This window comes from Trachemys scripta, chromosome 1, assembly GCF_013100865.1.
Source record: "Trachemys scripta elegans isolate TJP31775 chromosome 1, CAS_Tse_1.0, whole genome shotgun sequence".
In the NCBI taxonomy this organism is placed as follows: domain Eukaryota; kingdom Metazoa; phylum Chordata; order Testudines; family Emydidae; genus Trachemys; species Trachemys scripta.
The window spans coordinates 184,939,400-184,966,805 of record NC_048298.1 but is presented as its reverse complement, the minus strand read 5'-3'; the positions used below and the strand labels follow the sequence as shown (position 1 = coordinate 184,966,805).

Genomic DNA, 27,406 nt, shown 5'->3' with positions numbered 1-27,406 from the left:
GGGTACTTCTCTATGGTATTGTTGGTGCTTGTGGATCAGCAGGGTTGTTTCACTGACATCAACGTAGGGTGGTCAGGGAAGGTGCATGATGCACGCATCTTCAGGAACAGAAAGCTGCAAAAAGGGACTTTCTTTCCACACCATATGATTCCACTGGGGGATGTTGAAATGCCCATAGTTATCCTTGGAGACCCAGCCTTACACAGGATACTCCCCCCGCCCCCACTCCCCTGGTTCATGAAGCCTTACACAGGAAACTTGGACAGTGGCAAGGAGCGCTTCAACAATAGGCTGAGCAGGTGCAGAATGACCATTGAATGTGCATTTGGCATATTAAAAGCATGCTGGCACTGTCTTTATGGCAGGTTAAACCTAAATTAGGAAAATATTCCCATGGTCATAGCAACCTGCTGTGTGCTGCATAATATTTGTGAAGCTAAGGGTGAAAAGTTTCCCCAGAGGTGGAGCGTGGAAGTGGATCGGCTGGTGGCTGATTTTGAGCAGCCAGATACAAGGGCTATTAGAGGGGTACAAGGGGGCGCTATTTGAACCAGGGAGGCTTTGAGGCACCATTTTGACAATGAGCACCAGTAATGGGTCTTGCTGTAAAGCATTCTGCCATGCTTTGTTAACTTGCCGCCTTGCATGATAATTTTGATGATTGCTTCCTGACTGTGATTTGCAGACAGTGAATGTGCCAATTGCCACTGTGTATTAATTCCAGCAGCAACCACCATGTGTAGGAAACAAAAGATGGATTATCTTTCAGAGTATTTTTTATTAAATATCAATAAACAACACACAGAAAATGCTTTCTGGAAAGGGACATAACATTGACAAGGGCACTTCCCCGGCGGAGGCTCTCATAGCTGCATATAACTACAGCTGTCATTTTGGAAGCTGTCCGAAGGGGCAGAGTGAATGGGGTACTGTGACGGGCTGGAAAGATGCAAGGAGGGTGAGGGAGGAGTTGGGGGAGGGCATGGCAAGCAGTTCTGTATGGGCTGCGGGGGAGAGGGGGAGGCGAGCACACATGTGTTCTGCCTGCAATGCTATTAGGGACTTGAGCATCTCTATTTGCTCCTCCATCACTTTTATCATCCACTCCTGGCCCACTACAATTTGCTCATGCCCCTGCTTCCTGGCTCACTATTTTAAAATTTTCGTTAACTGAGTCTCTCTCCATGCTTTGTGTTCTTGATCTGTGGCATGAGAGGCTTGGAGCATCTCTCAAAACATGTCCTCCTTGCGCCTCCTCGGTCACTTCCTTATCTGGCAGAGGCACTCCGCCAGTGTATAGGGAGTTCCCCTGAAGACCACACCTGCAGAAGCATAAGAAACAATAAACAGAGGCATGATTCTTAGTGCACTCACAGCTTCAAATGATAATAGTAAAATACACCTCTTTCTCACTGTCCCTTAGAAGCACAGAGATCAGCAAACACCCTACACATGGTAAGTTCAGCTCAGGAGTGGGAGGGGACATTCAAGATGGGGCAAAGAGTCTTGGTGGCTTTTTAAGAGGATCGCTGAAAGCGAGTAGGGACAATATTGTAAATTCTGCCACCATTTTCCACATGCTGGGGTCATTGAAGCGGATATCTCATTCCTGAGGCTAAGCAAGGATGCATCTCCTGCATACGTGTAGCTTCAGACCCAGTCACCTGCTGCTCGCCTGTGTGCTTCTTTGGTCCCTGCACAAATGATTGCCAATTGGCACAGGAAAGTTTCCTACAATGGGGGAAGAAACAAAGCAACTCTGCCAAGGAACCTCCGGAAGAGGATTGCTGAATACCTCCAGGAAACTTTCCTAGAGATCTTTCTAGAGGATTCCCATGAAATCTCGGTGTTCATTAACACACTGTTCTGCAAGGGCCCCGCTGCATAGATGTGTAGCAGACGCAAACACTGCTAGTCTTGTACATTTCTATCCCTTAACCAATTCTAGCATATAAGAAAGCAAAGGACTGCTCTACCTCATGTAACCAAGCAGTATCAACTCAAAACAAGCACATCCCAGAGCTTTCTTCTCCTGCATGCATACCAGAGCCAGAGTGCTGGGACTGGCTCAAACCTTCCAGGGTTGAGAAGAGGTCCTGGCTCACCACAGCACAGGCCTGTTCCACCTCATCCTCAATTCCACTTTCTCGTCCACCACTTCATCCTCGGGCTTGAGGCCACAGACCGCTCTCTCCAGTCCCCGGGACTCTTGGTGGAGGAGGTGGGTGTGACGGGTTGGATCACAGAAACCCCCTTGGGAGCTGCCACCCGATGTGCAAAGACTACCCCTGCTTCTGTTTTCCCTGCCAGCTCAGGACTCCAGCACCCTGTCTTGCTGGGCCAGACACTCCTGTTTGGCTCCAGACACAGATCCAGGGTCTGAATCACTTGTCCCAAAGCTGCAAGTTTACCTGAAAACAGCTCGCAGTAGCGTGCTTGTCTTTAGCACTCAGATGCCCAACTCCCAATGGGGTCTAAACCCAGATAAATCCGTTTTACCCTGTATAAAGCTTATGCAGGGCAAACTCATAAATTGTTCGCCCTCTATAACACTGATAGAGAGATATGCACAGTTGTTTGCTCCCCCAGGTATTAATACATACTCTGAGTAAATTACTAAATAAAAAGTGATTTTATTAAATACAGACAGTAGGATTTAAGTGGTTCAAAGTAGTAACAGACAGAACAAAGTAAGTCACCAAGCAAAATAAAATAAAATGCGCAGATCTATGCCTCATCAAACTGAATACAGATAATTTCCTCACCAGTTCCAGAGTGCTCCCTTTTACAGGCTAAGCTCCTTTTAGCCTGGGTCCAGCAATCACTCACACCCCCTGTAGTTACTGTCCTTTGTTTCAGTCTCCTTCAAGTATCCTCAGAGGGGGGGGGGGGTTTGAGAGGCTCCTTCTTTAGCCAGCTGAAGACAAAATGGAGGGGTCTCCCACAGGTTTAAGTAGACTCTCTCTTGTGGGTGGAGACCTCCCTCCTATGCAAAGCCCAGCTCCAAGATGGAGTTTTGGAGTCACCTGGGCAAGTCACATGCCCCTGCGTGACTCAGTCTTTGCAGGCCAACGCCATTGTCCACATGGCATCTTGCATGTCTCCAGGAAGACTTCTCATGTGGATTGGAGCATTCCAAGATGCATTGTTCCCTAAGTGTCTCCTGATCAGGTACTTAACCTGGCAAATTCCTTCCTAAAGAAGCTGACCAAATGCCTCACAAAGCTTACTTAGAAATCAGGCAAGCATACAGCCCATATTCTTAACCTCGAGTAGAAAATGATATATATGTACAAATAGGATGAATAGATATAGTAGACCATAACCCTTACGGAGATATGTTACATGGCACAGGCAGCACAAAACATATTCCAGTTATGTCATACATACATTTATAAGCACCCCCTCCCCATAAAGCCTTATGGGGTACACTGTCACAGTGGGGATGCCACAAAGGATGGTGTCCAGCTCCTTATAGAAGTGGAAGGTCTTCAGCACCAGACCAACGGTTTGACTCCCTTGTTTCTGGTACACCTGCCTCAGCTCTTTTATCTTTACACAGCACTGATGCGTGTACCATTCATAGCCCTTATCCAACTTGCCATGAGAAATCTCACCGTAGGTATCGAAGTTCCTACAGCTGGAGCGGAGCTGGGACTGCACAGCCTCCTCTCCCCACAGTGCCAGCAGATCCAACAACTCAGGGGTGCTCTAAGCAGGAGAGCGTTTGCTGCATGGAGCCACCATGGTCAGCTGGGAAGATGCGATGTGAGCTCTCCAGGCCGAGCAAACAGGAAGTGAAATTTCAAAAATTCCAAGTCCCATAAAGGGGAGAAGGAGTGGTGTGATGGCGGGGGCTAAGGGAGAAGGGGCGGTACGAGGGCCAGGCCTCAGGGGGCAGTGTGGGGCAGGGCCACAGATCAGGCCCTGTGGCCCCCACACTTTTAAGGTGCTTCCATCACTCCTGCTCTAAGGGGAAAGTGTCTAAGAGGTTTCAGGAGAGCTGTGGCACTTGTTCTGTGGTGTAGATGGCCAGACTGTGGGATTCCAATGCCCAAGAAAGGATGTCAGATATGAGGTCTGCACCTGGGAGTGCATCTGAGAGACCCAAAGCTTGGAACAGTGACCAGTCAATACCAAGACCCAGGGTCCTTAGAACCACATGTGATTCAGTGGTTAGATCCAATCACAACAGACTGAAGTTCAATCAGAGAGGGGGACTGGCTCAGGCTCTGACAGTCACTGAAAGAGAGGCAACAGAAAAACAAACAAACAAAGGAAAAAAATTGGAAGAAGGAAAAATGCACAGAAAAGAAAAAAAATAGACCAAAGACAGGGGAAAGAGAGAAGAAAAAGTGGGCAGAAATAAAATGAGGAATGGAAGCATTTTTCTGGGGCATGGTGCATAGGAACATGAAGGGTAGGAACAGAGTGTGCAAGGTACTAGTCGAATGCAAGGTGAAGGCTCCAATATTAAATGCTGATGCACCCATGTTGGTCAGTAAAACTGTCTGACCAAGAAGGAAGTAATACTGAAATGCTCCAGAATTTCATCTAATACCACTAGGCTGGGAAGTCATACAGAATGGGATTCACATAGTTATTTAGGTGCCTAACTCCCATGAAAGTTAGCACCTAAATACCTTTCCCACCCATCATAATCTCATATCATAATATGGGCCCCCTCAGGAATGAGGAGAGAGCTGCAGATTTCTGAGCAGGATAGTCTTCTCCACTCAACTCCCTACCGTTATGGAGAAAAATATTAAGTGAAGGAGATACCCAACAATTTGGATCCTAGTTCTGTTTATGTGGAAGGAATTTGGAGTTGCATATTTGGGAGGTAGGAAATGGCTGTTCTACATTCACAAAAAACCAAAATCCTGCCTCCAGTACCTAATGCAAGTGACGTAGCTGGACCCCTCTCTCACTCTTTGTCAGTCTTGTCTATTTAGACTGTAAGCTTGTCTGGGGGAGGGACAGTTTCTTATTATGTGTTTGCACAGCCAGTGATCTAATAGAGCCCTCTATTTGTTTGGGGGCCTCGGACACTATTATAATGCAGTTAAATAATAAGAATACATAAATAATGGTTGGGATAAGATATATGGCCTTTGGTCACTGCAAAGCAGGATAGCCTCACCCCAATCAGATATATGCAGACGCTTTCATTAAATTCAATAGCTGCAGCAGTAGGCCCAGACACTATGAAAACCTTGCTACCGTGTATAAATGTGTTCTTCCAGTGCTGTGCACAGTGTTAATGCATACACTGTAAAATCAGAGTTAATGATATAACCTGTAAGCAGGCCTCTCCATACCCCCACGCAAAGATTAGTTCAAGCAGGAATTCCTGTTAGGAATAATCTCTGTAAAGCCTGTAGGTAGGGACCATTGCCAGGGCAGGAGCTCTATGCAGATAAACATGCCCAGTCCACATCACACTCAATCTAGTTACAAAGTGCATGCAGAGCACTCTCTCTATAGGTTTGGAGAGAGGCAAAATAGGGGTGAACAACTTCTATGTCCCCATCCCACCGTTGACCATAGACTTTCTTTGAGGAGTCCATGGGCAGGGCCTGCCAGAATGTGACTCCAAGGAGTTGCATTATTGCTACAGCCTACTGCTTAGTTCTGCCTCTAGACAGGGCCCTACAAATAGAGAATTACCTGTGCCCAGAAGAAAACAGCTGAATTCTTTAGGAATTTATACTTCATAATGTATCGGGGAGGGTTAAAGTATACCAAGAGTTGGGCAGCTTGACCCAAATAAGATTGTATTTATCTATGGATGAGCTCTAGTTCAGAGGTAGGGTCAGAAGACATTAATCTCAATTCTATTCCCCATGAATACCGGAGGCATAAATTAGACCAGCTCTAGAGACTACTCTGCCTGCCATGCTTTCCTAGTGCAGGGGCCCAGAACAGCAGGGACATGTTGTGCTCTGGTAAAAGGACAATGAGGATACTTAGGAGGCTAAATAAGATGATTTTGCAGTAATCAAAGTGGACTATAATGAGGGCCCGAATGAAAGATTTGGCTGTGAAAAGAAGATCTGGGGGTGGAAAAAAAAAGGATGGATGTTGAGGAGGATTTAGCAGGAATCCTGGAAATAGCAGGATTTAGATATGGCCTGATGTATATGACAGGGAAAGGGAGGAGTCAAAAGTACCCCAAATCGCAGGTTTGAGTGATGGGAAAGATGGTGGTGCTGTCAGCAGTGATAGAAAAGGGGCACAGCAGGGAAGGTTTGGGAGGAAACATAAGGAGTTTGATTTTGGTCGTGTTACGCTTCAGCTGATGACAAGACATCACATTGGGGAGAAGCTAAAATGTGGGATTGAATGGAAGGAGATAGGCTGGGGAAGAAAGAGATTTGCAAATCATTATCCTAGAGATGATAGTGCTATCTGATGAAATTGCCCAGAGACAATGAGAATTGAGAAGAGCCCCATGTATCCTTACAGGCAGTGGGAGGGGGAGAAGGAGAACCTACTGAAAGAGATGCTGAAAGAGCCATCAGAGAAATAGGAGGAGAACCAAAAGAAGACAGTATCTCAAAATCCCAGTGAGAATAAGATAGCAAAGGTGACTGACAGTGTCAAAAGTAGCAAAGATGTATGAATTTAGAATAACTTTTGAGAAAGATAACTAAATACCGCCTTAGCACTAGCATTTTACAGACTGTAATAGACAAGCTGTGTTGTAACGTCTTCACAGAGTTCTCATTGCCCCAAGTCTTACTGAACTCTTGAAATAAGTATACAGGTTGACATAGGTGTCATTTGCAGGGTCTCCATATCCTCTCCCCACATTTGAGTTTGGCATCTCAGAGCAAACTTTAAATAAGCAAATTTTCTTTTTCCTGCGGCATGCCAGACTGTGGCACTACTAATTTCCCCAGAGCTCCTGAACCTCTTTTGGTTTTCATCTGATGATTCCTTTTCACTCACTGGAAGGTGAGAGTTGTTTAAATTACAGCTTGATGTCTTCTGTGCAGTGATGGGCAACCTGCAGCCCGTGGACTGCACACGGCCCATCAGGGTAATCTGCTGGCGCGCCGCCAGTTTGTTTACATTTGCATGGCCGCCCACAGCTCCCAGTGGCCATGGTTCGCCATTCCTGGCCAATGAGAGCTGCAGGAAGTGGCGGTCAGCACATCCCTGAGGCCCGTGCCGCTTCCCGCAGCTCCAATTGGCCAGGAATGGCAAAACGCAGCCACTGGGAACTGCAGGCGGCCATGCAAATGTAAACAAACTGACTGGCGGCTCACCAGCAGATTACCCTGACGGGCCGCAGGTTGTCCACCACTACTTCTGTGGTTTATCAGTTCTGTGACTGGTAAGCACGCAGGTAGCTGTAAGTAAATGGGCTCCAGAGCTCTGGAGAACAGTAAGGGCAGCCCAACTAGTCACGGGAAACTGGGAGAGGGAAGTGATTTTATTTTGTAGGGATGGTGGATTCTATCACTGGATAGGATGGTTGGATGAATGCTAAAAGGAAAGGGGTAATAATATCATGAAAGAGCGGTGATAAGAAGAGCACTTCCTGATGGTGGAACCTAATTATTATTTCAGGCCTTGGCTCATTTCAGAAACTTGTAAACTTGATTAATTTCCCATTGCAATGGTAGTTCTGAGTGGCATAACTCAGAAGCTGTTTATAGTTGTCTTCTGTTCCTCTCCTTTTGTTCTGTCCACTGAATTTATTTCCACAAGGCACTATGTAAAAAAAGATTCCATGGGGAAGGATGGGAGAAAGCAGACCTCAGTCTATATTATTTATACATTGGGGGGTGGAGCTGGCAATAGTCTGACTTGTAACTGAAAAGAGGACATTATAGTCTTAGGCCATGTCTACATGTACAACGCTGTGGTGAAGATGCTCTATGCTGGTCTCCCATAGGCATAAAAAAACCACCCCTGCAAGCAGCATAAGATATATCGGCAGGAGAAGCTCTCCCACCAACATAGCACTGTGCACATGAGTGCTCCTATCAGTGTAACTTATGTGGCTCGGGGGTGGAATAGTCACACACCTGAGGGACATAAGTTTTGCCGACATAGGCGGATGTGTAGACTTAGCCTTACTTACATAGAGCATTAGATTTTCAGAGCACTTTAGAAAAGTTAACTAATTAAACTAGAACAGTTTAGAGACACTGTCAGTGCAATTTGGTGAAGCGTTTGCTCACACATTCAGCCCATCCCTTCATCAAGACCTTTCTTTCTTTCTGAAATGACATAGCTGCTGGTTCATCTTTTGGACAGTCCATTTCTTTGCTGGGTGGGATAAAGTCTGATTCTGCAGAAGGCCATCCTGCATCCTGACACAGCTTAGAATTTTCCAATCCTAAGACAAACAGATTCTCACTGGAAACAAAAGAATCCTATAAACACTTGTTTAAACTGCCCCTGCACTTGGAGTACACAACCTCTACATGTTCCAATCAGAAAGTATTTATCGGGCAAATGGTTAATTAAAATAAATGATTGAACTAATTCTACATATCTGATATGAAAATGTACTGATTTTCACATTCCAAACAATTTTAAAGACTAAATATCGTCCATGAGTTTGGACAAGTTTTACTGTCTGAAACTACTGGACTGAACAGTTATTTAAAAACAAAATCCATACCATGCTTTCTAAGCTCAGGAATACACTCACCTTCCTCAGATAATGTGGTCATACTTAGCTCCAGAATGAGTATGTAAGGGTGGACAATTTCTGTTTACTGACTTGTCGTGGAAGGATAGTGTTCAGTCCACTTGCCAAGCACCAATTTGAAATTCAAGAAGTAATGGTTCTTTGAGCTCTACAGTCTTTCAAAGTACAAATTGAAAAGCTGAAAAAACTGCATGTGGAATGCTCACAATTTCTCACTTTTATGGCAGTTGCTGATTCTCTGAAGGAATCATCATGTCTAATGGAAACATTGTACAGTGGCAGAGACTTTTAAATAGCCACGTATCAATATTTTAATGAGGAGTTCCCACAAGAAAATGTCCCTGTTAGCCTGTGATAAACCCCTTCTTCCAAATGTGCCTGGGCTACAAAGAGGAATGGGGGACTGACTGGACAGTCTATTCATTTTTTTATGTCCAAAACACTGTCTCTTAACCATAGCCAAGGAAGGAGGGCAACAAATATATATAAAACACATTTCACTGGAAATGTTTACACTTTGTTTCTGAAGATATAGGGGGTATATTGACAGTACAGCGGTGTGTTCAACGAAGTGTGATTTGAAATGGAGTGTTGTGTATGACAGGCCTTTCAGGGCGGGGACTCAAGTTCCTTCTCTGGGAAATTTTATTAAAGTACCTGACATTTAATGCAATTTTCTGAATTCCATAGACTACTCTCTAGAAAAAGCAGAGTCCTAGGGAACCTTAAAGACTAACAGATGTATTGGAGCATAAGCTTTCATGGGTGAATACCCACTTCGTCAGACACATGCGGGTATTCTCCCATGAAAGCTTATGCTCCAATACATCTGTTAGTCCATAAGGTGCCACAGGACTCTCTGTTGCTTTTTACAGATCCACAAAAAGAAGAACAGGAGTACTTGTGGCACCTTAGAGACTAACAAATTTATTAGAGCATAAGCTTTCGTGGACTACAGCCCACTTCTTCGGATGCATATAGAATGGAACATATAATGAGGAGATATATATACACACATACAGAGAGCATAAACAGGTGGGAGTTGTCTTACCAACTCTGAGAGGCCAATTAATTAAGAGAAAAAAAGCTTTTGAAGTGATAATCAAGCTAGCCGAGTACAGACAGTGTGATAAGAAGTGTGAGAGTACTTACAAGGGGAGATAGAGTCAACGTTTGTAATGGCTCAGCCATTCCCAGTCCTTATTCATTACAAACGTTGACTCTATCTCCCCTTGTAAGTACTCTCACACTTCTTATCACACTGTCTGTACTCGGCTAGCTTGATTATCACTTCAAAAGCTTTTTTTCTCTTAATTAATTGGCCTCTCAGAGTTGGTAAGACAACTCCCACCTGTTTATGCTCTCTGTATGTGTGTATATATATCTCCTCATTATATGTTCCATTCTATATGCATCCGAAGAAGTGGGCTGTAGTCCACGAAAGCTTATGCTCTAATAAATTTGTTAGTCTCTAAGGTGCCACAAGTACTCCTGTTCTTCTTTTTGCGGATACAGACTAACACGGCTGTTACTCTGAAACTTTACAGATCCAGACTAACACGGCTACCTCGCTGATACTCTCTAGAAGTATTTTAAAGAGCCCCAGGGATAAATTGTCTCTAAGGTAATTAAGCAACATCCAGAGAGTGAGAGTATCTGAGGAGCAGGGGTGGATTCCATAGCCCAGATTCTCTTGTCCTAAAGCCACTTTGTGCCATGATGTAACCTTGGACACAATGGAGAATCCAGTCCCATTAGAGGGCAGGAAATCACCCAAATCTTACCTTTAGTTTAGTGGTGGAATTTTAATAAGGAGCTTCTGAGAGTCGCTTTGAGCCCTTTCCAGCACCTTGTGGCTTTTAAAAACTCTAAAAATTAATCCAAACTAAGAGAGTCTCCCTGCAAAGCAGTAAGACTTATGTTTCAGGAAGGTATAACCCACCAGGAGTCATGGGAGATCACAAAATAATTGTTAAAATGTTTCCCCCCCTTTTTTAATTTCAATTTGAAATTTCCATGAAGAATCTTGTAAAAACAAAAAAACAACCCTGAAATTGTTGGCCAGCTCTACATAGCCACGCTTGTGATGACTAAACCAAATAGTTCAGAGATTTGGTTTGGCTAAGCACGAAAAGGTTTGTCTACCTAGTTGAACCCAAAAGATTCCCATCCATGCATACTTTTCAGACCCCTTGTGTCCTGTATCCCTTTCTCTCTTAGGCTCTTTTTCCTCACTTCACTTCTCCCTTGCCAGTCTTTTAGAACTCTACTACCCTCCCCTTTGCAACCCCCCTCCACTTTTTCTTCCCTACAGACTCCCAGTGCCTTCTGAGCCTCCCTGATGCCTCATGATCATATTCCAGGTTTCCAGCTCCTCCAGACTTTCACAGGGGGTGTCTCCTGCTTGTTGAGTTGTGACCCTTACCCTTCTAACAGCCCCTCCACAGCACTAATAATGATTCAAAAGATGCATCTAAGGGTAGGAGCAATTAAGTTGCTGTGTTAAGGTGTTATCACTGTTTTCTAACTAATTTCCTACTTTTACTTTATTTTTTTTTTTGCAGAAAAGCTTGTTAAAAAAAACAAAAATCTTTCTCAAACCCCCTAAAGTGTGCAGACAGCAGAGTAGTTTGAATAGGAGTTATGTAATGCACATTTCTTTGTAGATAATTGGAGGCTCAAATAGCAGTGCAGTGCAGGTGATTTTAATATTTTGTGGACACTCTGTAACCTACAACAGATATTTCACTGCCTGCATATTGCTTGCCAAAAACACACCGAAACTTAGCATGCAGTACTTATTGCTATGATTGTTTCTGAGCTGCAGGGAACAAAAGAGGATAGCAAGTAGTTTTGGAGATAATGCTTCATGCAATACCAAGATATAGAACACAGCTTGTGACTAAACTAACTGTGAAACAGAATTTTCCTGTGTTGGCCGCATGAGAATAACAAAGGAAAGCAAAGTTCAGGTGAGTGCAAAAAATTAGCAGAGGAATAAGTAGTTAGATCTGATTAGAATTTATCAAAAAAATTGTTTTGCTTTTGTTTTTTGTCGTGCCTATAAGCTTTCAGTACTTACTTGGAAAAATCACTGAACTCCTATTGATTTTGGTTGGAGTTTGCAATTCAGGAGAAATGCTGGGTTCCAGGCTCTCATAGCACTTTAATTAAAATCTCTTTTATATAAAGTCATACTACTGCTAACCTTATCTATGAATTTTGCTTGCAAAATACTATCTTTAAAACAGATAAATCCAGATCATTCTTGGCAATATGAGAGGAATATTACTGCATTTATGACACAATAGTGATACTGTAAATATTCTGATTTATTTTATCATAGCCTTAAGCCAAGGAAAAATAAACAAAATGTGAAGGTATGGTAGTAGAATTCGCATTGTAATGCATGATTGGATTCTTAGGTGTTTGGGGCCAACTTCATTGCTTGTGTAACTGCATAATATCAGGGGAGTTACAGAATGGTTGTACTTGACCTTTGAAGTTTAACATTAACTAAATGTTCAGGTGGCATTTCTGGTATGTTGTGAGAGATAATGCTGTGGAATTTGGATTAAATATTTAATTTCAACAAGAAGCTGTCTGTATCCTGAATTCAAAAGAAACATGTTTTCCTAACTTTTAAAATAGTTGCTAGACATGGGAGATGAGTTTGAAATTAAATTACCTTGGAGTGAGCTCCTTAAAGATTGCTTTAGAACACTCATCTGCCTCTTTTCATGGATGTGTAAATCCTGGGACATTTGCCAGCCACCATAATTTCTGTAAATATACTGGTGTGACCAAATATCAAAGAAATAAGTGGACTGAAATGTACCTCTTTTGTAAACTATAAATTTGGAATGTAATTGAGAGGACAATGAAGCCATTCTATCAAGATGCAATGATGTTTCTAATTTTGAACATGCTCTTTGTTGGGTTTTCAGGAGGGACTGAATCCAGAATATCTAGATCCAAAGCATAGACTTCTATGTGACCAAAACCCATTAGCAAGGAGCTGTCCTCTGAGGATCAGCCACAGATTACTAATACAAGGTGTCAAGGCTGCTTCCCCACTTTGAACTTTAGGGTACAAATGTGGGGGCATGCATGAAAACTTCTAAGCTTAACTACCAGCTTAGATCTGGTCCGCTGCCACCATCCCAAAGCTAATTCCCTTCCCTGGGTAAGGGACCTTCACCAATTCCCTGGTGAATACAGATCCAAACCCCTTAGATCTTAAAACAAGGAGAAATTAACCATCCCCCCTCCTTCCTCCCACCAACTCCTGGTGGCTCAAGATCCAACCCCTTTGGATCTAAAAATGAGGAAAAATCAATCAGGTTCTTAAAAAGAAGGCTTTTAATTAAAGAAAAAGGTAAAAATCCTCTCTGTAAAATCAGGATGGGAAAATAACTTTACAGGGTAAACAAACTTAAAGAGCTTAGAGGACCCCCCCCCCCTCTAGCCTTAGGTTCAAAGTACAGCAAACAGAGATAAACACTCTAGCAAAAGGTACATTTACAAGTTGAGAACACAAAGAAACTAACATGCCTTGCCTGGCTATTTACTTACAAGTTTGAAATATGAGAGACTTGTTCAGAAAGATTTGGAGAACCTGGATTGATGTCTGGTCCCTCTCAGTCCCAAGAGCGAACAACTTCCCAAACACAAAGAGCACAAACAAAAGCCTTCCCTCCCACCCCAAGATTTGAAAGTATCTTGTCCCCTTATTGGTCCTTTGGGTCAGATGTCAGCCAGGTTACCTGAGCTTCTTAACCCTTTACAGGTAAAAGGATTTTGGAGTCTCTGGCCAGGAGGGATTTTATAGTACTGTACACCGGAGAGCTGTTACCCTTCCCTTTATAGGAATGACAGAAGGGTAGTCTAACAAGCTACCAAATGCATTTTAAAATATTCTGTTAATAGGGTGCTACACAAACTTTTGTATATTAAAAGGCTCCATTGTTTAATTAAATCAGGATTGGATTGGTACCCTATGAATATTCATTATTATTACTACTATTCGTTTCTTGCAGACCCCATTTTTTTAAACAATAAGCTTTTATTTTACTGTGCTGGTTGATGCACTGGACATGTGCTCTAGAGATGAGAGAATATTTAAACATTTTAAGGGCTAAATTCTTCCCTCTGATTCAAAGAAGATTCTGGCTGGCTTCAGTGAGAACTACACCCCTGGACAGAATTTTGTCCTAATCGGTCCTACTGTATAAGGTTTCAAATTAATCAGAAAAAAAATATTCCCACCCATGTATCTTATCTCTTATCTTGAGGCAGGATATTATGTATTATTATTAGTAGTAGTAGTAGTAGTAGTATTTACCATTAGTAGTACTGTAATATTTATCATGTGCAGTAGGTATAAGAGACCAGGGAGGCTAAGCCTCCCCAAACAAGATGCAGCGCACCTCTCTCTAAAGGCGCTGCTGCTGGCCCACCGTCTTCAGAGTGCTGCCACCAAAAGGACATCTGGGCCATAGCCCCGCCCGTGCTCCACTCCAAGGCTCTGCTCCCGCTTGTCTTCTTCCCCCATGGCCTTGCCCACACTTCTCTTTCTGCCCCAACTCCCTCTTCCCCCCCAAGGTCCCGCCCTTGTTCTGCCTCTTCCCCCTTAGGACCCCAATCCCGTTCACACCTCTCCACCCCCTCCAAGGAATGGTGGGTGGGAGAGATCTTGGGGGAGGGGGTGGAGAGGTGCGAGCAGTGGCTAGGGGGGCTTCGGGGGAGGGGTCAAAGTGGCAGCAGCCTCAGGGGAGGAGATGAAGAGGCACAAGAAGTGGGCGGGGGGGCCTCGAGGGCAGAAAGGGAGCGGCAGATAGGGGAGCCTCAGGGGAGGGGGTAGATAGGGGAGGGGACCAATCAGGAAGAGGTCTGGGGTGGAGTGTGGGTGGGAACCTTGGGGGAGGAGGCCGAGCTGGGGCCGGCCTCAGGGTGGAGCAGGGGGCGGGGCCATAGTCCAGGCACTAGTGGCCTCCCCCACTTCTGGGGAGCTTCCGGTGCTCACACCCAGCCTCCCCAAATGCAGGAGTCACACGCCACCCAGGGTATTTATACTCCCTTAGTAGGGACTCTAAAAACATGGGGCTGGATGGCTGAAGATCAGGGTGTCCCTATTAGCTCTTGTGGCTCCTCCATCCAGTGCACCCAAGTGGAGCTTGGGCAGGATGAAGAATCTACTACATTGTCTGTAGCACACATGAAGGTTGTTAAACTGCTTTGCTACTTTGCTTTGATGAAGTAGTATAAAGGAGGCAGAACATATCCATTGAATCTGGCCAAAAAAGTAAAAAGAAAAGTGACAAGAAAATAAAGATTTTTGTTATTATGTCTATTACAAGATAGTTAATAAAATTATAGAACTGTCTAGAACGGGTCGGCAACCTGTGGCACGCGGCTCACCAGGGTAAGTACCCTGGCGGGCCGGGCCAGTTTGTTTACCGGCCGCGTCGGCCAATTGCGGCTCCCACTAGCCGCGGTTCACCGTCCCAGGCCAATGGGGGCTGCAGGAAGCGGCGCGGGCTGAAGGATGTGCTGGCTGCGGCTTCCCACCGCCCCCATTGGCCTGGGACAGCAAACTGCAGCCAGTGGGAACCGCGATTGTTTACCTGCCATGTCGGCAGGTTCGGCCAAACTGGCCTGGCCCGCCAGGGTCCTTACCCTGATGAGCCGCGTGCCAGAGGTTGCCGACCCCGGTCTAGAAGCTAGGAGGAGAAAGAGAATGGGTGAAGTCAATGACGACTGCATAGAGGGTCATAAATAGAAGTGGAATCAGCTGTCTTTGGACACAGAAGAGAGGGGAGAAGATGGAGCTGTGAATTGTCGGTTTACAACAATGCTTTTGGAAGGCCAGTGGACCATATAAAAATGGGATTCTAAATCAAACTGATTAGCTTACCTTAGTTTTCTGTCTTGAGTCTTCAGTGTTGAATTCACTATGTGGTTTTACCAGTAATAACTGTGAAAGCTGCAGATCAATGCTGCGAACATATGATTAGTGTTTAGTGATTATCAAACATTGTATAAACTTATACTCTACATGTCTAAAGTTGAAGGGAGTGTAGGAAATAAGTTATAGTGTGCTCTGAAGTAATGAAAAGAGATAATTATTTTGAAATAAAATGTAAACCTTGATAAGTAGTAAGACAGGAGTCATGACCATCTCAAAAGGTGCAGAAAATCAGTTTTTCAAGATTAAAGGAGTCACTGAAACTCTGTCTGTTGAAATGGAAGAGCAGACCATTAACTTAATGATCCTGAAAGTGAGACATTTTCCATGCCGTTGTCATCATAAAAACATCAATGTGATAATCATTTAAGTCCCGGTGTCAGGCTCTTTAGCAACTCTTCAGCATCAGGTTCATTCACAAGCAATTTCCGTTCATCTTCTGCTTCAAATTTATGTTCAGGAAAGGAGTTGTTGCATACTTGGTTGCATCATAATGGTGAAAAATTTTAGAAAGTAAAGTTAGTTGAATTTAGATTCATTTAAAATTTTAAAAGACCCACACCCTTGTTTAAGCAGCCCAGTATCAACCAAGTGTGTTTTTAGCATATTTGAACTGGTTAAATCTAAACTGTGCAACAGGTTAGATTCTGAAAAAGCAAATAAGCTGGTAAAAGTATCTAAGAACAAATACAAAAGACTGGTGGGCCTAGCCAGTTAGTAGTCGATTATTGTGTTCTTGTGTTTTACTTACAAAATTACAAGCTCTTCATTTTGGACAATGAATGCCTTTTTATGTCTGAGGAATAATTATGCATATGAAGTGAATGTATATGTTTTGTGTTTTACTTCATAAAATCTTCATGGCTTGTTCTAGTTTTACTCAGAAGAAAAAGTGGTATTTTTTCAGGATGAGTGCAAATCACAACAGCCTGATTGTAAGATGCTGTCTGTATCTGATGTCTACACAGTACAGACACTCCATGCCCCTCCCAGCATGGGTATAAATAGCAGTGTAGACAGTGAGGCACTGCTCAGGTGAATAGAGTAAAGACACACCAGAACCTTAGGGATGTACTCACCACGGCTCTCTAACTTGCCCAATCAGTGCCTCCCTGATCTACACTGCTATTCTTAGCAGTGTATTATTCCCTGCCTTCCCCTGCTGGAGCCTTACCCCACTGCCCGAGACTTTCACTACAGCGAGGAACAGCTCCAGCAGCGGGAGCTGCTGCGGCATTTCCCTGCTGCCTCCCCCCCGACAGAGCCTTTTCCTGCTGCCGGAGGGTCAGGACACTACACTGTTATTTTTAGCAGTGTAGATGGGAGACACACTATGGGGGGTGGGGTAGAGAGCTGTGTAGGGTATATACCCTAAGGTTCTGTCATGTCTTTACTCATTTAAGCAGGGCCTCACTGCTGTTTATACCCATGCTGGGGGGCATGCAGTGTCTATAGTCTACATGCCGCCATACGTGTAGGCTATGGCTTGAGAGAAGAATGTTCATTATGGTTTGGTACTCAACCATAGCTCTGATGAGAGCTATAAAACAGTAAAGATTAAATGACTGAGATACAATTTGTTCTTTATAAACCTCCATGCCTTTATTATTTCTATTACAGGTATGCCTAGAGGCTCCAATGACTGTAGGGACGTTATTGTGCTAGGCACTGCACAAACACATAGTAATAGACAGTCCCTGCCCCCAAAGAGTTCACATTCTAAAGGCTAGATTGTTTCAGCCCTTACTGAGCCATGCAGGGGAGTAAGAGGCAGTAAGACCCCATCTTTTACTTCCCTGCTCAGATTGCCCTCCACTGCAGCTAGTGTTGCAGGGGTTATTAGTACTCACTCAATATTCCTCGCAGCAAGCAAGTGCACTGGGAGGAGACGGATAGGAGCAAGGAGTAGGAGGAGCCCTATCTTTGCCCACACCCTTGTCAGCCAGAGTAGCTGGCGAAGTGCACAGGGGGAAATAAGCTGTTCTATAAAAGTGAGTAAAACAATTTATTCCTCCCGCAATGGAAGGGAACGGCTGACAAGAAATCCAATTGAATCAGTGTTCTCTGACCTGCACTGGGATCAGTGCAGCTATGTGTCTCCCCTAACCTGATGAAGTGCTCTGTGTGGCTTGAAAGCTTGTCTCTCTGACCAACAGAAATTGGTCCAATAAAAGATATTACCTCACCCATCTTGTCCCCTAATTTAGGGTAGATTGTAAAATGGCAATGTAGCCCTGAATAGACAAGTCAGACAGTGAGTGGGAGAAAGTATTAACAATTAAGTGAACCCTAGTATAATAAAGCTACTCTTATTCTCATAGGTAATGGCAAATGATAAGAATCACTGAGCAAAAGATGACAAGATGCCTGGAAACGTGATGTCAGTATCCTGCCATAAGCACCATTTCCTTTTGGTTGGCTTTCTTTGTTTCTGTCTTAACAGTTTTGTGAGAGGTCAGAAGAACAACACTCTGATTTTCACCAAGGAAAATAAAATTCGGAACTGCAGCTGTTCTGCTGATATCCATGACTGTGACTACAACTTGGCAAACCTCATGTGCAGTTGCAAAACCATCTTGCCTTATACAATAGACAGAGCCAGCTACCACAGTGACCTAACAATTTGGTTCACAGATACGACCGTGCTTGGAATGCTGTTGAACTTTACAGTGGTGCACTACCTGAAGCTTTCACTCTGTGGCTCCACTCCTCTACCAAGAGAATACCTGGCTATTTTGGGATTGCGAAAGCTGAGAATAAACAGTGTGGTTAAGGGCCAGTTTCTAGAGCAAAATTTAACAATCTACAATAGTGGCGACAATGAGATGAGAGACAAACTGAAGGTGCTACACAAAGACAGGCAAATGTTTTTGTATATTTCTGTCTTGGATACATCTCTTTTCAACAGGTATTCTTTACTGAAGTCCTACAGTGTGGAAAATGTCTCCAGCATTACAGACCACTTTCCAAGTCTGCCATATTCTGATATATTTTCAACTACTAATAACAAAAGCTACATTGTAACATTCATTTACTGAGACATGTTCAACAACTTCAGCAGTACAGTAAGGGGGCACGTTAACCTGTCAATAGAACAAGATATAGAACTTTTGCAAGTCTGTTTTGTTTGCCCCAGAAAGGAAAGTAAGTGTGGGTCAGTTCTTACTGCACTCAAAATGACACTACTCACAAAGTGTGGGGTTCAAAATAGTTTGAACACAGAGAATTAATTCTGTAACCTGTTTCTTAGAGAACAGAGAAAATGTGTAATGATCAATTTTAAAAATGATGTAACTACGTTTTCATAATGACTTAATTATTGTATGGTAAACATTGAAATATGTTGATTAATTTTGTTATGAAATGTGCATTACTTGGGCATATGAAAACATGACAATGTACCTTTGGGTATGGAACTACCTAATAATAATAACCCATCTGTAATGTGTTTTTACACATTCTACTAGATCAGGGGTCAGCAACGTTTGGCACGCGGCTCGCCAGGGTAAGCACCCTGGCGGGCCGGGCCAGTTTATTTACCCACTGTCGCGGCAGGTTCGGACAATCGCAGCCCCCACTGGCTGCGGTTCGCAGTCCCGGGCCATTGGGGTGGTGGGAAGTTGCGGCCAGCACATCGCTCGCCCGTGCCGCTTCTTGCCGCCCCCATTGGCCCGGGACGGCGAACCGCGGCCAGTGCGGGCCGGGATCGGCTGAACCTGCCACGTCAGCGGGTAAATAAACTGGCCCGGCCCGCCAGGGTGCTTACCCTGGTGAGCTGCGTGCCAAACATTGCCGACCCCTGTGCTAGATGTACTAAATATGTGGAAAATGTATAAGTAATATGAATAGTAGTGAGTATATCTAGTTATATGTACTGAATCTCTTATCTTTTTACATAAAAGTACATGGACCTTTTTCAGTTGTAGTTTGAAAGCTCACACCATTATTTGCCTTGGAAAACCGTTAGGATAATGTATGATGAGCAATTATGTCTCCTTATGAAGGCTGTTTGATTACTCCAGTGTTATCTTAATTTGGGTCTACGTTAACACAAAACTTGGAGATTTGTTGGCTGCACAGATGCAGAAATCTGACAGAACCTTTGGCTCTGGCTCCAGCAGACCCTTTTATATAGGTTACCAAAGATGAATTGCCAGTTTTCACAATAAGGTTAGATTAATTATCACATATATAAAGTATAAGTATCTAGAACAGCAGATCTTTACAGTCTTGTACTGCAAATAAGGGATATCTAACAAATCTTTCCCCCTTAGCTTTTGATAACACCTGGGGGAGTGATGGTGTTAAGGAACTGGGGAATCTATTAATTTGTTTTCCCATTTAAAATAAATCCTTTCTCATAACTATAACTGAGAAAGATGGCAGGGCCCCTGGACAAAGAACAGTGTTCAGCTTGTGTAATTTGAAAAGGGAACGGTGGTGATAGTGTTGTAAGTAGTCAGAAGATAAGGAAATCTTTCCCTGAGAGAGATTTCAAAAATACTCAAAACTTGGCGCAGTCTGGTTCATTCCAAAGGTGGGGGAGGGGGGAGAAAATGCTCTCTAGAAGTATTAGTTAACTTCTAATACCAGTAGCTGATATCTCTGGCAGGCATGATTTATCAGTTTCCAAAGAGAGGGTAAACTCACTCTGACTTCTAATTTCTATCTTTCTGATCTATATGTTGTCAGACCAAACTCACTGTGACATTGCACTCTATACGATTTTATGAAAATATGCTAATGTAATTGGAATATGCTTCATGCAAAAGGTCTCTTGTAAGGTATCATTACAAAGCTTATAATCTACTGAGTGTGATCATCCTATTTGTATAAATGTACCACTTTTGTATCTGAAACTAAAAATATGAAATATAACTCTGAGAGCCTATTGTAATTATGCAAAGTGTGGGCTGTTAATGATGGTTTAGAATCTTGATGTCTCCCATTAACCAGGGCAATTGTCTGTAGATGGCTTTGTTTTACTTGTAAGTCTCCCTGTATACAGTACATGTGTGCTGGCAAGTGGGTAATGAAGGATTCCAGTTCAGGTGACATGATCACATGTCACTGTAAGACATCTTTAACCATAGAAAAGATGGGGGTGGGAACCCAGAGAGGGACAAAGGATTCCCACCTTATGCAAAAGAGATATAAGTGGGTGGGAGAGAACAAGAAGAGGCAGCCATCATGAGAAATCCCCTAGCTACCACCTGAGCTGGAACAAGGGCTGTACCAGGGGAAAGGATTGTGCCCAGACTAGGAAGGCATCCAGTCTGTGAAAGAAACTTATTGAAACATCTCTCAGGGTGAGATTTTATCTGTACTCAATTGTATTACTGTATTAGGCTTAGATTTGCATCTTTTATTTTATTTCACTTGGTAATTCACTTTGTTCTGTCTGCTACTACTTGGAACCACTTAAATCCTACTTTCTGTATTTAATAAAATCACTTTTTACTTATTAATTAACCCAGAATATGTATTAATGCCAGGGGGGGCAAACAGCTGTGCATCTCTCTCTATCAGTGTTATAGAGGGCGAACAATTTATGAGTTTACCTTGTATAAGCTTTATACAGGGTAAAATGAATTTATTTGGGTTTAGAACCCATTGGGAGTTGGGCATCTGAGTGTTAAAGACAAGAACACTTCTGGAAGCTGCTTTCAGTTAAGTTTGCAGCTTTGGGGCAAGTAATTCAGACCCTGGGTCTGTGTTGGAGCAGATGGGCGTGTCTGGCTCAGCCATACAGGGTGCTGGGGTCCCAAGCTGGCAGGGAAAGCAGGGGCAGAAGTAGTCTTGGCACATCACTTGGCAGTTCCCAAGGGGGTTTCTGTGATCCAACCCCCCACATTCACTATCATGATATCTTTAACAAGGAGCTTCTATTTTAAATTATGAAGAGATTTTAAATTGAGTTAGGCCCTCCAAATGCAATATTTATTTATATCCATGAATAGTTGTAGATACCCTGATGCCATAAGTAACTACCAACATTTTACCTACTTTTTTCTCTTTACTCTTTTATTTGCTTTAAGAGTTTGTTTCTGATGGTTAGGGTGACCAGATAGCAACTGTGAAAAAACAGAACAGGGGGTGGGGGAGTAATAGGCACCTGTAGAGGGGCAGACTCACCCCTGCAGCACCTCCTGCTGGTCTCTTCTGGGAATTAGCTCTTCCAGCATCCTGGAGCACACCCTGTAGGCTGGTGATCCACCTGTCCTCTAGCCCCCATGTCCCTCCCAGACCCTGGTGCCCTTGTATCTGGGGTGCTGCCCCCTGGCAGTACACCCCTCAGTACTAGGGTCTCCCCTCCCCAGGGAACCCCCACCCACTATCCCTACCTCACCTCAGAATAAGGCCACTGCCAGTCACCAACTAGCCCCCACTCCCTGGGGCAGACTGCAGTATAGGCCACTCATCACAGGCAAGGTTAGGTTTGGACCTGCTGCCTTGGCCTACCCACAGGCTGCCCTCTGCAACCCCCAGTACCCCTTGGCCTCCTACTAGGTCACAGCCTGGGGCTATCCAGGCTGCAGCTCCTCAGCCTGTCCCCAGCCCTGCTCTACTCAGGTTCTCTAGCTCACTGCTACCAGGCCCTTTTCTCTCTGAGTGTACAGAGAGACTGCTGAGCTCCTAGCTTCTTTATAGGGCCAGCTGGGCCTGATTAGGGTGTGGCCCAGGTGCAGCTACTTCCCCAATCAGCCCAGTAGCTTTTCCCTTTGCCCCAGCCCTCTGCCAGGGCTGTTTTAAACCCCTCAGGTAGGAGTGGATAACCACCCCGCTACAGCACCTATATGTGCGGAGAGGCCGGGGCCGGCCTATTGGCACTTTAACAATAGCTTGTTGGAGGATGTGGGCTTCGTGGCGTCCTTCCGGGAGTTCTGGCTGGTCTGGCGAGGGCAGCGGCGTGCCTTTCCCTCGGCGCGGCGTTGGTGGGACCTAGGTAAGGTGCGCGCCCGGCTCTTCTGCCGTGATTACACCCGGGGCGCCAGCCGACGGAGGGATGCGGCGATAGAGCAGTTGGAACGGGAGGTCTTGGAGCTAGAGAGGCGTCTGGCCGCCAGCCCTGAGGATCCATCCCTTTGCGGAGCGTGCCGGGAGAAGCGGGAGGAGCTCCGGGCCCTCGACGATCATCGGGCCCGGGGTGCTTTTGTTCGATCCCGCATCCGCCTCCTTCGGGAGATGGATCGCGGCTCCCGCTTCTTCTACGCCCTGGAGAAAAGGAGGGGGGCCAAGAAGCACGTCACCTGCCTCCTAGCGGAGGACGGCACCCCTCTTACGGATCCGGTGGAGATGTGCCAGAGGGCCAGGGCCTTCTACGCACACCTTTTCTCCCCGGATCCGACCGACCCTACCGCTTGCAGAGTGCTCTGGGACGGACTCCCAACGGTCAGCGCGGGCGACCGGGACCGGCTGGAGTTACCTCTCTCTCTGGCCGAGTTCTCGGAAGCCCTCCGCCGCATGCCCACCAATAAATCTCTGGGCATGGACGGGCTGACCGTGGAGTTCTACCGCGTGTTCTGGGACGTCCTCGGCCCGGACCTAGTCACCGTCTGGGCCGAGGCCTTGCAGAGCGGGGTCCTCCCTCTTTCGTGCAGGCGAGCCGTGCTCACCTTATTGCCGAAGAAGGGGGACCTCCGCGACTTACGGAATTGGCGTCCCGTCTCGCTCCTCAGCACGGATTACAAAATCGTAGCCAAGGCTATCTCGCTGCGGCTGGGGTCCGTGCTGGAGGACGTGATCCACCCAGACCAGACCTACACCGTCCCGGGCCGTAGTATCTTTAACCCAATAGGTACAGCACCTATATAAGAAAAAGTCCCAAAAAACGGGACTGTCCCTATAAAAACAGGACATCTGGTAACCCTACTGATGGTGAGATTCAGCATTATTTTATTTTTATGTCTGAAAAGTAAAGACACATTTTCTCTTTTTTGAAAACAGATTCCATCAAAGCACAAACCACTTAGATCTGAAGCTCCTTTCACCCTTCTCCCAATCACTAGACCACAAGTACTTACTCAATTTTTAACTCAGTCATTATGCAGGCAAACTCCCATTGCAAACAGCGAGTAAGGATAGAGGATAAAACTTGAGTGAAAACTGAGTAAGAACCTCAGAGTTTGGCCCACAGATAAGAAACAGCTTTTCTTATGCATTCTTCAATTTTATTTCCATATAGGACCTTTCGTTTATTTATTTTAGGGACTAATTAAAAAGATGCCAATCCAAAAATTAGGCATTCTAACATTTACTTGTCCTTATAACATCCAACGACAATATGCCATAGTGCTGAGTGTCCATAGCCACGCTATTCAGCTTTATTCCAAGTATCTATAAGTTCTACAGGGCTATTACTAGGGCTGTCAATTAATCACAGTTAACTCAAGCAATTAACTCAAAATAAATTAACTTGATTAAAAAAAACGAATCACCATTTTAATCACATTATTAAACAATAGAATACCAATTTAAATGTATTATGAATATTTTTCTACATTTTAAAATATATTGATTTCAATTATAACACAGAATACAAAGTATACAGTGCTCACTTTATATTATTTTTATTACCAATATTTGCACTGTAAAAAAAGATAAAAGTAGTATTTTTCAATTCACCTCATACAAGTACTGTAATTCAATCTCTTTATCGTGAAAGTGCAACTTACAAATGTATAATTATTATTTTTTTTACATAACTGCACTCAAAAACAAAACAATGTAAAACTTTAGAGCCTACAAGTCCACTCAGTCCTACTTCTTGTGCAACCAATCACTAAGACAAACAAGTTTGTTTACATTTACAGAAGATAATACTACTTATTTACAATGTCAGCTGAAAGTGAGAACAAGCATTCGCATGGCACTGCTGTAGCCAGCATAGCAAGGTATTTATGTGCCAGATATGCTAAACATTCATATGCCTCTTCATGGCTGCTTCATGCCCCTTCATGCTTCAACTTGTAGATCTTTTTTTAACAGTGCAAATATTTGTGATAAAACATAATATAAAATGAGCACTCTACACTTTGCATTCTGTGTTATAACTGAAATCAATATATTTGAAAATTAAGAAAAACATCCAAAATTATTTATAATAAATGTAAATCAGCATTCTATTCATAGGCATGCGTACGGGGTGTGCCGGGTGTATTTTTGTTTTTGCCCAAGAAATCCTTAGTCCCAGGGCAGCTGCCACATCCAGGAAGCTCTCTAATGTGTCTGTAAGGTCATTTGCGCCCTGGCTGAAGAGGATGATATCACCTGTATAATCCAGTTTGGTAAAAGAAGTTGATCCAAGTTATGCTGGTATTTATGAAGACATGTTCAAGGAGCCAATCCATTGGATGGCAGAACACGGCTGGGGGCAGGACATATCCAGTGGTACAAGTACACTGATATGGTCCAGTATGCCATACCAGTAAGATATTGATAGTTGGTATGGTGTACCGGAAAGACGCAGGAGGAGCCCACCCCCAGCCCTTCCATGCAGCTGCATCTCCTGAGTCCTCCTGCCTGGGGTCTACAGGGCGGTGGGGGTGGGGTGCTGGGGGCGGTACAGCAGCCACGCTGGAGGAGCTGCTGGCGTGGGGCAGCCCGGCGGCCCCATGTTCTTCTGCTCCTTTTGCCACTGCAGTTCCGGAGAGCCCTGATCTCCCAGGAACCGCAGTAGCGAGGGCCCCCCACCTAGTGGCCCCATGCCGGCAGCTTTTCCGGTGCAGCTGTACTGCCCCCAAACCTTCCACACAGCTGCATCTCCTGAGTCCTTCTGCCTGGGGTCTGGACAGCAGAAGTCTCTGGCACAGCGGTAGGAGGACAGAAACCCCCACCCCCCAACAGGTAACGTTAAACAGAGTTATTGACTTCTAGCTGCTGCACTCAGTGTGTGGGACTTTCTCCTTATAAAGTGGGTTGATGATCCCTTCTTTTCACTCTACTGGTACCTTGACAGTAGTCCAAGCCTGGACAAAAAGTTGGTATAATGCTACACTTATGGGTTCTATGGCACACTTAGTAAGTTTAGGTGTTATGCCGGCAGTTCTGGTGGATGCCTGTTTCACAGTTTCTGTAATATCCAGCAGCATTCAAAAAGCAAAGATTCAAGAGGAACAAAGGAAGCCCCCAATCCTGCAAACACTTACAACCATGCTTAACTTTACTACCATGAAATCCCATTGATTTACTACTACTCATGGTAGTAAAGTTAAGAATGTGCGTGTTTAAAGGATTGGAACCTAACTCAATTCAGCCAGACTGTGAATCAGCTACAGCCTCCTTTCCACCTGCCATCTCTGGGAATATACCCTCAACCTACTACAAAAAATTATTTTAAATAAATAAAGGGCTTTTTAGTTGATTTTGCCAACTCTCATGATTTTAACCTGAGTCTTGAAATAATTGGTGTTTTTCTTAAAACTGCAGATCCTAGAGTCACATGTCTACATGAGAATTCCAGCTTTCATAAACAAAAACAAATTTCTAGCCATCCTGATTACTGAGAAAAGCGTGGAAATATGTCCCCAGTGTTTCCTAAAGGCTCACAAACCAGAAGACAAATAAAAAGAACCTAAAACATATTATTAATTTTCATCTCATTAATTTTCACCCAATTTCATGATGTTGAGGTCTTACTCATGATATGGAGCCTTTGGGGTTGCTTCACAAATGCTAAGGACTCAGTTCTGAACTGTGGCTGAGTTGAGAGAGACATAGCTCTTCATGAGCAAGCGAGAGAGACTAATGCAGATTGGTTTTCTAGAAACTCCAGACACCACCTCTCTAAGCAATCTTAAGGTTGAAAGCACAAATTGGTTTTGGCTGATTAATAATCCTGAGGCAAGACACTCCTGTCTTAAAAATTCTCAGAACTGGTTTATACAAATTAACTAACTTGTGGATGTTAGTACACCATATATAAAAACTGATATAATCAAGAAAGTCTAATAGATTATCAGTGACTATACTGTGAGGGTATGCTGCCCTCTAGTAAAAAGGTGTTGAATAACAAAGTCATTAAGTATTACCATTACAACATCTTTTAACATGGAAGCATGCAGTACTAATAAATATGAGCTCTGGCTTTGGTGGGAAGGCTAGTATGGAAACAGGAAAGCACATAAGTCTTCCAGATACTTAAAAGAAAACTGCACTTAGTTTTGCTCAGAGTAATGTTCTGAATAAAGGTCACATAATATAATCTTCAACCCTATGCCCAGCTGAGCACAAGAGAACTCTGATCGGGAAGTAGGGAGGAATCCTTCCTCCAGCCCATGAGAGGGAAAGGAGCTGAAAAGTGGCTACTACTCCAGCTTAATAGCTGGGGGTAGCCTCTGCAGTCCTCATGCCCCTCTTCTGGAGACACCAAAGACTTGAAAGTCTGTGCAGTGGTCAATCAACCTGCTCTTACCCTACCCTACCCTGTTTCTGATGTGCCCTAAAAAGGCTGCTGCCTTAAGAGATGCCACATAGCTGGCCTCCAATGTTGCACATGTACAGCAACTCCTCACTTAACGTTGTAGTTAAGTTCCTGAAAAATGCGACTTTAAGCAAAACAATGTTAAGCGAATCCAGTTTCTCCGTAAGAATTAATGACAAGTTTCAGAGTAACAGCCGTGTTAGTCTGTATCCGCAAAAAGAAGAACAGGAGTACTTGTGGCACCTTAGAGACTAACAAATTTATTAGAGCATAAGCTTTCGTGGACTACAGCCCACTTCTTCGGATGCATATGCATCCGAAGAAATATTGAGGAGATATATATACA

General features: G+C 44.1%; 1 protein-coding gene and 1 long non-coding RNA gene across 3 annotated transcripts in view; one reads left to right on the top strand and one right to left on the bottom strand.

Moving 5' to 3' along the window:
• Positions 1-19,147, top strand: part of C1H21orf62 (chromosome 1 C21orf62 homolog) — a 41,644-nt gene extending 22,497 nt beyond the window's left edge. The window contains exons 1-2 of one of the 2 annotated variants that reach the window (XM_034793912.1): positions 10,968-11,643; positions 17,960-19,147. In XM_034793912.1, coding sequence (XP_034649803.1) covers positions 18,002-18,676 — 675 coding nt within the window. In that variant the 5' untranslated portion in view covers positions 10,968-11,643; positions 17,960-18,001 and the 3' untranslated portion in view covers positions 18,677-19,147. Of the gene's footprint in view, positions 1-10,967; positions 11,644-17,959 lie in introns of those variants that run through there. The other variant, XM_034793921.1, reaches the window with a different exon arrangement.
• LOC117889554 lies at positions 755-13,305 on the bottom strand. The gene is made up of 2 exons (XR_004648509.1): positions 13,247-13,305; positions 755-1,322 (listed from the first exon to the last, which is right to left on the bottom strand). It is a non-coding gene; the product is annotated as an uncharacterized LOC117889554 (long non-coding RNA).
• Positions 19,148-27,406: the final 8,259 nt, after the last annotated feature.